The sequence below is a fragment of the Mytilus trossulus genome, chromosome 10 (assembly GCF_036588685.1).
Source record: "Mytilus trossulus isolate FHL-02 chromosome 10, PNRI_Mtr1.1.1.hap1, whole genome shotgun sequence".
NCBI classification, from domain to species: domain Eukaryota; kingdom Metazoa; phylum Mollusca; class Bivalvia; order Mytilida; family Mytilidae; genus Mytilus; species Mytilus trossulus.
This window is the reverse complement of record NC_086382.1, coordinates 27,439,048-27,451,085: the sequence shown is the minus strand read 5'-3', so window position 1 is coordinate 27,451,085 and position 12,038 is coordinate 27,439,048. Positions and strand designations below refer to the sequence as shown.

Here is a 12,038-nt window from a genome sequence, read left to right as displayed (position 1 = left end):
CAAAAGTTAAACAATCCATCGGATGTTGAAGCAAAAATTAAAGAAATGCCAATCATAATAAAATTGTTGAACAAACCTTTAACATACAATTTACACTAAGTCTTGTCATTTTCGGGTCCTTCATAGGTTGTTGTTCGGTGTCAACCGATTCTTCATGTTGAAGACCGTAATTATTACTATACTGGTTAAATTTTACAAATTTTGACCTGGATGGAGAGTTGTCTTATTGGCAGTTTTACCACATCTTTTTATATCTATCTTTAATTTATAAATTCCACAGGTTCAACAAATTTTCCATTTTTTTTTTGTTGATAAATTTATGTCAAAATTGTCAATATCTATTGCGAATATTTTTAAGTTGATATATGTTTTTTTAAGTGCAAAACACTATTAAATGCATTGTTTTATTAAGATATCGTCTGATTGTTACAATAACTGTGATCACAGCAACCTCCGTTTATTCGCAATTGTCGTTTACCAATCGGTTGACTTTGAGTTTTCTGTCCAAACACTGTTGCACAAACCTAAAATGAAATTGAACAAAAGATTGAATTAAAACGAATGCTACTTAAACATTAAAGGTATTCAATATGATTGTAATAGATAATTGTGATGCAATGAAAATTGGAAAACCATGCTGTAAGTATTATAACTACTGATAACAAGTGGCTCTCAAGAGCCTGAATCAATCGCCTGTTATTTTTAGGATTTAATCTTTCATCACTCAACATTTATTTTCAATATAATGAGGGGCTGAAAAATGCAATTTAAATGTTCATTGTATCTGTCATATTTTCTTCAAAAGCAAACAAATGCATTATACCGATATGTACAAGTTTTGCCAGCGTCTATGTTTCTTGACGTTCAAAGAAATAAAATATAAAATTAATGCTAGATTCATTTGAGAAGATTTTTAAAGTTAAAAAACATAAACAACTTGTGTAAAATTGTCTTTAAAGGGAAATAACTCCATAAGGGGTCAATTAACAATGTTGGTCATATATAAAAAAAAAAGTTGTAGATCTTACTTTGCTGAACATTTTTGTCGCGCACATTTTATCTGTATCTTATATTCAAGATAATAACAAAATTAAGTGGCAACAACCCAACAATGGTTTGTTGTTCGGTTTGTTTGAAAATTTCAGGGCTTATAGATCTTGACCAATTGAACATGTTAACTCCATGTCAGATTTGCTCTTAATGCTTCAGTTTCTAACATATAGGCAAAAAAAACTGCATTTGACGCCTATTTTCTATTTTCATCCATAGCGGCCATGTTTGTAAATGGATCAAAAATTCGGATACAATTCATAAAATTGATTCCTGAAGGAACATTCATTCAAAGTTTAAAAGTATTAGGCACAAAATTTTCAGATGAGAAGATTTTTAAACTTGATAAAAAATTGCGTAAAATTGTCTTTAAAGGGTAATAACTCCTTAAGGAGTAAATTAACCATTTTGGTCATTTTACTTTTTTGTAGATCTGACTTTGGTGAACATTATTGCTGTTTCGGTTTATATATATATATATCTGCAATAACATTCAAGATGATAACAACAAACTGCATATTTTCCTTAAAACTACCAATGTAGGGGCAGCAACCCAATAATGAGCGGTTCGATTCCTCTGAAAATTTAGGGTTAATAAATCTTGACCAATTGAACATGTTTTTCCCAAGTCATATTTGCTCTTAAAGCTTTAGTTTTTGAGATATATGCCAAAAACTGCTTGTGACCCCTATGTTCTATTTTTAGTCATTGCGGCCATGCTTGTCGATGGACCAAAATTTCGGATTCAATTTATAATCTGAATACCCTAAATAAACATTTATTGAAAGTTTGAAGGTATTTAGTCTAGTAGATTTAGGAGGCTTTTTGAAAAAGTTTGCGACGACAGACAACAGATGACAGACTATGGCGACAGACTATGACGACAGACTACAAAGACAGACGACGGACGACGACGGATGCCAACTGATGTAATAAGTTTGAACCTATGTCACTTTGAACCACGTTGATTTAGAAAGTACATAAAACATCTCTCATATTTTTTTGCTACATATCAATGACTTATGATTTGGTTACATTTATAATTTAAAATGTTGCTTGTATTAAATCAGGGTTTTTATCTATATATGCTCGACCCAATCATGGAACCTTTGAGTATTTTATGAATCAACAGTATCTAAATAAAGTCATCCTAGATACCAGGATAAAGAATTTATATTTACGCACGACGCGCGTTTCGTCTACAAAAGACTCATTAGTGACGCTCGAATAAAAAATGTTTAAAAGGCCAAAATAGTCTAGAGGAGATAAAGAAGATACGGTGAGTTTTTGGTGCGGTTCCTGTTGCTTAGTCTTTAGTTTTCTATGTTGTATTTTGTGTAATATTATTCGTTTTGGGTTTTTTTTCTTTGTTAGCCATGGCGTTGTCAGTTTGTTTTCGATGTACGAGTTTGACTGTCACTCATGCATCTTTCGTCTCTCTTTTGAAAGGGCTAATAATAACAATTCATTAAATCACGTGTACTATTATGTGTATTATAACATACTACATGTAAACTTAGATGTTGTTTGAATAGTATCTCGCTGCCTTGACGAACTATTGGTGACCTTCTGCTGTTGTCTATTCTATGGTCGGGTTGTTGTCTCTTTGACACATTCCCCATTTCTATTCTCAATTTATCACATGATTTGTACTGAGGAACCCTTATATTTCTCTTAATAAAGAATCTGAATTTGAATCTAGTGTAGGTACGAGGCGTTATCAATGACACTTATAACAAAAGTACATATAGACTTCAGCAGATAATCCATAATAATATTACAAACATGACCTGTGTCTGAACTTTATGTCTAACAAATAACAAATGGCTGATTTGCTCTTATAGAAAAAATGCATTTCTGCAATAAAATTTACGATATTAAAGACAATTCTGTTAAAAGTTTTTTTATTCTTCTTTTATTTTATCAGTCTAATAACCATTTCATACGTTTAATAGTTTATCATATTCAAATCTGCACTTTTATCGATACTATTGTTGAAGATCAAAGGTCATTGTAAATTATAATCTTTCAGACTGTAATTTATTGATTGTTGTTTTAATACTATTTTCAGCATTGATGATTTATTTCGTTGTGGTCAGTTTTTATTGGTGGAGGAAGTCGAAATGCCCGGCGAAACCATCGACTTTCGGTAGGAAAACAATCTTAGTCAATATGACACAAGTGCACCTGCCAAGTGCCAGATTCGAACTCTCCACTTTAGTTGTGACTGGATAGTGATATAGTTGTCCGACTACTCAGATTACGTGCCACAGAGGCCCCTTTCTTAGATCGTGACAAATAGAAGACACACAAAAACAATTTAGTGGTATATGAAACTTATAGAATTGTACACGTAGTGTGATAATGAGTGAACATACTGCTTGTATTTCATTTGTCCCAATGAACATTTATCTTAATTACTAAAACAGCTTTGCTTATAAATACATCGATACAATACAAAGTATGGCTGTCGAATGTATTCGTTTATATTTTCTAATCACCAACAGAAAATTGCACCTTTTCATCCTGCACGGTGGAAGTAATTAAAAAAATCAATAATACCATACAACTGTTGCCTATATTTATATTGTCCAAAACGTTCTTACAGTAATCTAATGTCTACGTAGATGTCTACGATTCAGATTTTTTTCATCTTTCTTAATGTTTTCCTATACTTGGTGTCATCTCGATTAGTGTATCGAACAAAACTTTGATAGTGTACATACCTTAGCGTCCATACATCCAAGTCGAAACTGTGGATTGAAGTTGATATCTAATTGTTGCACTTGTACACATTTCTGTGGAAAAATAGATTCAATATATGTCCTGCTTCTTAAACAATTAGGAATCATAATGTATATAATATATATATTAAAAAGTATGTGGAATAAGTACCAATGAGACAACTCTCAATCCAAGTCACAATTTGTAAAAGTAAACCATATGCATGTATAGCTCAATACTGTATAAGCTTTTGAGCTTTTGATTTTGCCATGTGATAAAGACTTGTCGTTTTGAGCTTTAGTTGGAGTTAGCATATATATGAAAAAGAAGATGGGATAGATTGCCAACGAGACAATTCTCCACAAGAGACCAACATGACACAGAAATTAACAACACTAGGTCACCGTTCGGCCTTCAACAATTTTTTTAGAGTTACTTTTTAAATATTATTATGTTTTATAAAAGGTGACTATAATGCTTTATGATCGACAATGCTATAACTTTTGACACTACTTACCATTTGAAAATTATATTGGGTACAGATATATTTCAATTTTTCTTCAGAAAGACATCCCTTAAGTGAAAATGCATCGCACATGTATTGGATAAATAGATACAATGTATTTTCAACGCAAATGCTTTAAAGAAACTGAGTGTAAGTTACAAAGGATTTATGACTGCCGTTGATCATATTGTATTGACTAAATTAACCATTAAGTACATATGTACCCTAATTTGAATATCATCTTTCATGTTACCTAATGATAATTTTATTTCACATTCTTAGTAGCTCAAGTCATAATTAATTGTGTGCACTCGATACGCCTATGTTTACTTTGGTCTATTTATATATTATATCCTTTTTGAGATTATTAAGTGGTTTTATTTTCATATCGTATTGTCAATAGAGATGTCATTACAGCAAAATAGTGAGTAGCTACAGACAACTATCTTCCAATTCGGATATTCAGTTTAACGAGTACTTATCAAAGGAAGCTATCAGATCGACATTTTGACAAACCCCGTCGTGATTTTTTGCTATATCTGATTCACTTGCATGTATATATTTTATCCCAAACCCCATCCTCTTTTCATATAATACGAACTTTTTAACCAATCTTTTTTCACCAAGAGCAACACGATGGGAATCACAAGTTGGACAGAATGTGCTTTTTTTCATAGGTACTTGCGTTTACCATATGGTTTGGTTGGGTTCTAGTTGCTAAATCATAAGTTATATCTATATTGTGCATAGCCTTTAACATATTGGTTTCAACTGGTTGCTGTATTGAGGATATGTTTATCAAACACAATTTAATATATTTTTTTTTTTTAAATTTAAAAATAGGGTTGATTGACATGAAAAGACATTTAAAATAAAATGTATCATATTTCAACCCAGTATATAGTCTTATTCGGTAGGTCACATTCGTGAACAGAGGAGGGGATTGAAGTTGCGACGTAAGGAACATATCCGATATCATCTGTCAAACGGTTCCTCCATAACGGTCATCCAACCCGTGATGGCGTCCGTAAATTTACGAAGGGATGATCGCAACTTCACCATTTGGAACTCTTGGTTCAATAGCTTCCTTGTAAGCAGCAACTCAGGACTGCGAAAACACAGGCCGTTAGTGAGAAGAGACATGCACAGGTTGCGCCTGCCAACCAAATAATTTTGGTGGGCGTAAGGGTTCTGACAGTAATTTACCTTAATGACTCTGTGTTAGCAGTTTTTGTGATAGGAACACACTACCGATATATAAATATGTATAGTGTATACATCCAAGAATTATTAGAAACAAGTGAATTCTTAATTACATCTTTGAAAGTCTAACAAGTGTGGTGTTTAAACAAAATTGTTACGACAAGACATTTTAAGCGCATATCTTAATTGTTAGGGTTTTTTTCGACAGACTTTACCGAAAAGTAAGATTTGAATTATTCGGGAATTAATAGTCATTTATTAATCATGCAGGAGTTGTAACGAAATAGCTCACATTCTTCTATGAAAATCATACATTCTGGTCGTAAATGGTTTTACCTGATCGACGTTGCAGACGGATGTTGTTTTACATTCACTCAGACTGGATATACTATCACATTTCAAACATTTTACTGAAATAAAAGAAACCGATCTATTAACGTTTTATCATAAATTAGGGCGTTAGTTTTCTCGTTTGAAATTGTATTATATTTGTCATATCGGGACCTTTGGTGGCTTACCATGTTGTATGGGTTTTACTCATTGTTGGAGGCCGTATGGTGACCTTTATTTTTTTTATTTCAGTGTCTTTCGATATCTTGCAGCGAGTTGCCTCATTGTAAATTATCCCTCATCTATCATGTTGTTTTATCATTCATGTAATGGTGATGTGTTAATATGTAATTTTGTAATTGTTTGCTGATATTTGATTTACTTTGTATAGACTAACAAATTCAATTAGTTATCAAAGGTACCAGGATTATAATTTTGTACGCAAGACGCGCGTTTCGTCTACATAAGACTCATCAGTGACGCTAATATCAAATATTTGTAAAGCCAAACGAGTACAAAGTTGAAGAGCATTGAGGATCCAAAATTCCCAAAAGTTGTGCCAAATACGGCTAAGGTAATCTATGCCTGGGATAAGACAAATGCTTAGTTGATTGACTTTTTTATCATTTTGTAGGGACGCTATAGTAGGCATGATCAGTTTGATTTTGTTAACAATTCTGAAACGAATTAACTTTATACACGTCGAAAGTATATCTATTTCGATTGTTAAGTGTATAAGTAGCTTTCTCGTATATCTATGAATGTGTTGATTCTTTCAAAAAGATTAACGTTATCCTTGTCACGATTGTAACACTTTTGTTCATCCAATTACTGTCGATAATACAAAATCCATACTCCTTCGGTAATTTTGTTTTCTCTTTTGTTATGATTAAATGTTTCCTTTCTCACTACTCTTTATCCTAAAACAACTTTAGTATTAGAAAATTAATTGTTCACACCAAACCCTTCAGTTCGACATAAATAGATTTTTCTTCATAATTAATCAAACTTAACATATACGAACAATGCATGCTATATATAGGATACCAGCAACGGAATCGACTTAGTGTAAAAAAAAAATGGCCCTTCAAAAATAAGGTGCTACTGAGTGTGTTTCTTCTTTTATCTTGGGGGGGGGGGGGGTTACAGTGGAAAGGTCGGTTAAAATAACCTTATTCAAAAACCCTCGAAACCAATTTGAAAAGTTAGGTATATATACAGAAATTTTGATCTAAAGGGAACTACCAAAAAATTTGAAAATAATTTAAGGTAAATTTTGTTTGATGGAGTTTGAACCCAATATTCTTAATTATTTCTCAATAAATCAATCAAAAAAGGGATGGTAAGAAGAGAATTTTCCCCCTGAACTTGTAATATAAAAAAAATCAAGCCTTTTCTATTTTATTTTTTTTTTGAAAAATTAACAGGTTAATAAAATGTGGATTCTTTAATGCTTAAACGTCACTATTGATGACACTAACTTTTTTTGCTGCATCCGAAACAGTTTCTGGATTAACCTTCATTAGAAACGCTCACATCCAAATATCTGTAAGCAAAGTATGTCCAAGAATCTAAACAAGTAAAGAGCTATGTGATTTATTGTAAAAGACACCTAATTTTATAGCCAAATTCATCTTAGGTCAACTTTGCCTGAGGAGTCAGATCATAAGAATTTTTGAAAATAATTGCCAAATTTAGATATTCGAACAATTTAGGAAATGTTTGTTATAAATCATGTAAGTACCTAAGCACTGACCACTGAGCTGATGTTACCCTTCGGGGAAATAGACCACCTGCATTTGTATCGACCCAGTGCTTTGAAAAATGATCATGTCAAAATATAAGTCATTTTAGATAGATATTAACAAGCCTCTATGTAAGACCCTTACGCATGTCTGTATGTCTATTACCTTATGAATTATAAAAAGAAATGAGCATTGCACTAATATTAATCTCAAGCAGAAAATTATATGCAAGAGATAAAATATAAATATCCATGTAATAACGCATTCAAATTTATTTGGCACAACAAAACTTTAAAAATGACAAAAATAATTTTTTTTAAAGAAATGTTATAAAAAAACATTAAATCATCGCCATGGGTTGCAATACCAGGAAACATAACAATAGAATTTTTGGTTACGATCCAAGCACTGCAAACCACTTAAAGTCTGGAATGGCCTATATCTGTACTCGACTGTAATGAATTTTACTCAATCAGTCTGAATTTGTCTTAATTTTATTTAATATTACTCGACTCAGCATTAACCATACTGAACTACTGATTTTTACTTGACTCTTATCTTTGGTGTTAAAAAAAATTCTCCACTATTACTCGACCAGTCTTCAATTGTCATGGTTACATACAATAACGAGATTACAACAGCCAACAAAATCACTGACATTGTTTTACCTTATATCAGACTAATTTCTATTCATATTTATAATTTTGAATGTGTATATAAATTCTAAAAAGGAATACAAATTTAAATTTATAGAAATGAATAAAAAAAAAATTATGAATATCTGTATGTATAACAGTTCCTAAATTGATGAAATACAATAGGTAGATACAAAAAACCTATGGCAAATCTTAGATTGCTACCTGTTTACATAAGTCATAAAAGACTTTAAGTTACAATAGTGTGAACCATGATATATAATTCAATCTTAAGTGTCCTTTTGCTTTGTTTAAATTTTTTTAAATCAAAAAGGGTGCGAGTTGATGCTTCTCAATAGCATAATTTTATTTCAATGTAATCCGAAAACAATTACGATAATCTTAAAAGAGGAATTTAGGAATTATTTATTTCATTTACGACCATAGAAAATTGCCATTATTAAATATAGCATTGAACTGGACTCATTAACTATTTTGTTCCCAATTTTGGGATATGCTAGAGTCGTATTTGAAACTTTTTTTCTTATCAACGTTCTTTAAGTTTGATAATACTATAACGTATAGGCCCATTAAATATACCAGGAGTATGGTTTTGTACGCTTAACAAACACTTTGACTAGACAAGACTTATTAGTAGTGCTCGAATTGACGTACCTGGAAGACCAAAATCAAATAAAAAGTTGTTGAGCTTTGATAACCGAGGCGCAAGTCTTGCGTATCAAATAGTTATCAAAGGTACCAGGATTATCATTTAGTACGCCAGACGCGCGTTTCGTCTACATAAGACTCATCAGTGACGTTCATATCAAAATATTTATAAAACCAAATAAGTAACGAAGTTGAAGAGCATTGAGGATCCAAAATTCCAAAAAGTGGTGTCAAATATTGAGTCTAGCATGTTAGATTTGAAGCATACTATTGTGTAAAGGGAACATAATACAAAAATAACAACATAATAATACATATATATCTGTGATTTATGAAACTGCGTTAAAATACTTACAAGAACATCATAAAATGTAAACAAATTAAGATGAAGTGCATTGTGAGTCACAAACTTGAACATGTATAAAAAAAACTTAAAACAAAACATAAAGAATACTATTTCAATGAAAGATTAATTGCTTACAAACAAATATTAAAATCCCCGGCCCGAGTTGCAATCAATTCTAGTTCGAACATTGCAAATAAGATACTGCAAATTTTATATTACCCTAGAAAACTACTGGTCTTGACTGGAAAAAAATGGAAAATGTTTTGTATCTTGTATTTTAGAAACGATTTTAGATCTATTAAAATGTATAATCAATCATTGGGTTTTGACCTTTATGTAATTTTTTGGTCAATAAATGTCAGGTAATTTTATCTGCACAACTGATCCTGGGATGGGCTATCTTTATAGACATAAAATTTATTTTGTCATTAAATAGATCATATAAGCATCTAAGTTAAAGAAGTAACACCATTTTTGATATGCTTTTGTAATCCTTTTTTCGTGTAACATCTTTCAAAAAAAATATATAAATTGTACACTGTTCTTCTGTTTTCCTGTCACGTGTTATTTCTAGACTTATCCCATAACTTTAAAAAAATGTCAATAAAAAAAGTTAAACTGAAGACTGGTAATTATAAAAAGTTGAAGTTAATGAGTCTAAATAGATTATTAAAATAGTTACGGTTTGCGATACTTGTGCATGACTTTTTGGACGCAAATTTATGCAGAACGGTATAGGTTATTGCGACAAATATCCAAAATCTCTATCTTAAAGCTGAAATTTAGTTTATCCATTCATATAATTAATTTATTAAAATTGAAGGGACATCGCACTTGAATTTATGAATGTTTTTTTCTATTATAACACCTGATTTATTTGGAACGGCGAATATTTCTAATTAAAATAATTCTATACTGGACATCCGTATAAATAATAAAGTTTAAGAACAGAGAATGAATATATAATGTTTGGTCACTCTTGGTAGGAATGAATAGTGTGGACCAGGATATGAAATTCAGGAAATAATATCTGTTTGCAATGGTTAAACCAATATGGTACAAAACAAATTCGAAAACTGGCTATTATCGCCAAGGAAAAATATCTCATGATTCTCTCATAGAGAGATTTACTACTGTTAACTAAGGAAAACTTTTATTTCGGTTACCAGATTTTACCCACCATTTTCTTCGTAAAATGCCTATACCAAGTCAGAATTATGGCAGGTTTGTTTTATTCTTCTGTCGATTAAAAGCGTTTGATTTTGTAAGTTTTGTGTAACCTTTTCGTTCTGAATTTTGCTTGGAGTTCAGTATTTTTTATATTTGTCTTTTCATAGATAGCGAAATTTATCTCGTAATAATCCTAACACAATTATCTCAATTCTCACTATTTCGAACTTCCCACTCAATTAACGAGAACATTATAAGTATTATCATTTCCTACAATCATGACAATAAACAACTGCCATTGATATCCCGAATAAGATTTTCAATAAATTATAGTTTTGTGTTGAAATGAAATAAACAAATTACTTTTCCAGATCATAAACAGAGAAAACCTGTTGTACACAAACAAATCAATTGATACATTGATATGAAATTAAAAAAAATATTGATTCATTTTTGCCTTATTATATTCTAATAAGAATGTCAATATAGAATACAAACGCAACATTGAGAAATAAAATAACAAATAAACCGAACTCCAAGGAAAATTTTAATTGAGAAGTCCCTAATCAAATGGCAAAATTAAAAGCTAAAACACATCACACAAATAGATAACAACTGTCATATTCCTGACTCGGTACAAGCATTTTCGTATGTAGATAAGTATCTATACCGTTGAAAAAGTTTTAGAAAAACAAATTGTAATAGAAAAAAGAAATTTAACTATTAGCTTTGCATTTAAAAATGTTAAACATCAAATTAATATCAATCCTCAAAATTTCAAAACAAAATTTGATTATAATGCTCTTAATAATCTTTCACAAAGAGAATACGTGTAAAAGATAGTTCAATATTTATTCTGGATGTAAAATGGCGTTACTATACAACTTATCGCTATATGTCCGTCATTACCTGACATCCACAAGGTTCCAGTAAACTGTTGACGTCATGATACAAAATATTAGATGCCGCAATTGAAAAAAGTATTGTTGTATGACGTCAATAGTTCAAGCGGCGCAGATTTCCATAAAGTAAAATCACCAAAATACTGAATTCCGAGGAAATTCAAAAAGGAAAGTCCCTTACCAAATGGAAAAATCAAAAGCTCAAACACAGCAAACGAGAGGATATAAGGCGATAAGGTGTATTGAATTCCGTGTCATGAATTTATTCTTTAGTAGTTAATGACTGTATTTGATGTAGTGTTTGAGATATATTTCAAAATATGTATCGAAATGATATACTCATTGCAGTGCTCAGACTTGTTAGAAATAAAATATTGTTATCCAAAAAAGAACAAGGAAGAAAGATTATGTCATTTAGATTTTCAAATGTTAAATACAAGATATTTCTAAGTTAATGTTTTCCTGATTCTTTACAAGATCTATCCATAAACGTATATTTATAATAAAAAAAGAAACAGATCAACTACAAGAGTAACATAATATGTTTGCAAAAGACTACCAATGACTCGAAAGATTTTATTGCTAATGCAAAGACAAATATTACTGAGTGAGATAATACTTAATTTTTACATAAACTGGATTTTGCTTTGTTCGCTTATGTACAAGTATGGATGTAAAATAACATTAGACAAAAAGTTCATGATTCATGTCATACCAAATTAGAATTATTACCGGTTATGTAAAACAATACAACACGTG

The 12,038-nt window shown here is 30.9% G+C and overlaps 1 protein-coding gene across 1 annotated transcript in view; it reads right to left on the bottom strand.

Moving 5' to 3' along the window:
* Nucleotides 1-390: 390 nt before the first annotated feature.
* The window catches only part of LOC134686133 (uncharacterized), a 36,310-nt gene continuing 24,662 nt past the window's right edge, over nt 391-12,038 (bottom strand). Inside the window, exons 7-9 of the mRNA XM_063545806.1 lie at nt 5,819-5,892; nt 3,777-3,848; nt 391-524 (exon numbers count right to left, since the gene is read on the bottom strand). Coding sequence (XP_063401876.1) covers nt 408-524; nt 3,777-3,848; nt 5,819-5,892 — 263 coding nt within the window. The 3' untranslated portion in view covers nt 391-407. The remainder of the gene's footprint in view (nt 525-3,776; nt 3,849-5,818; nt 5,893-12,038) is intronic.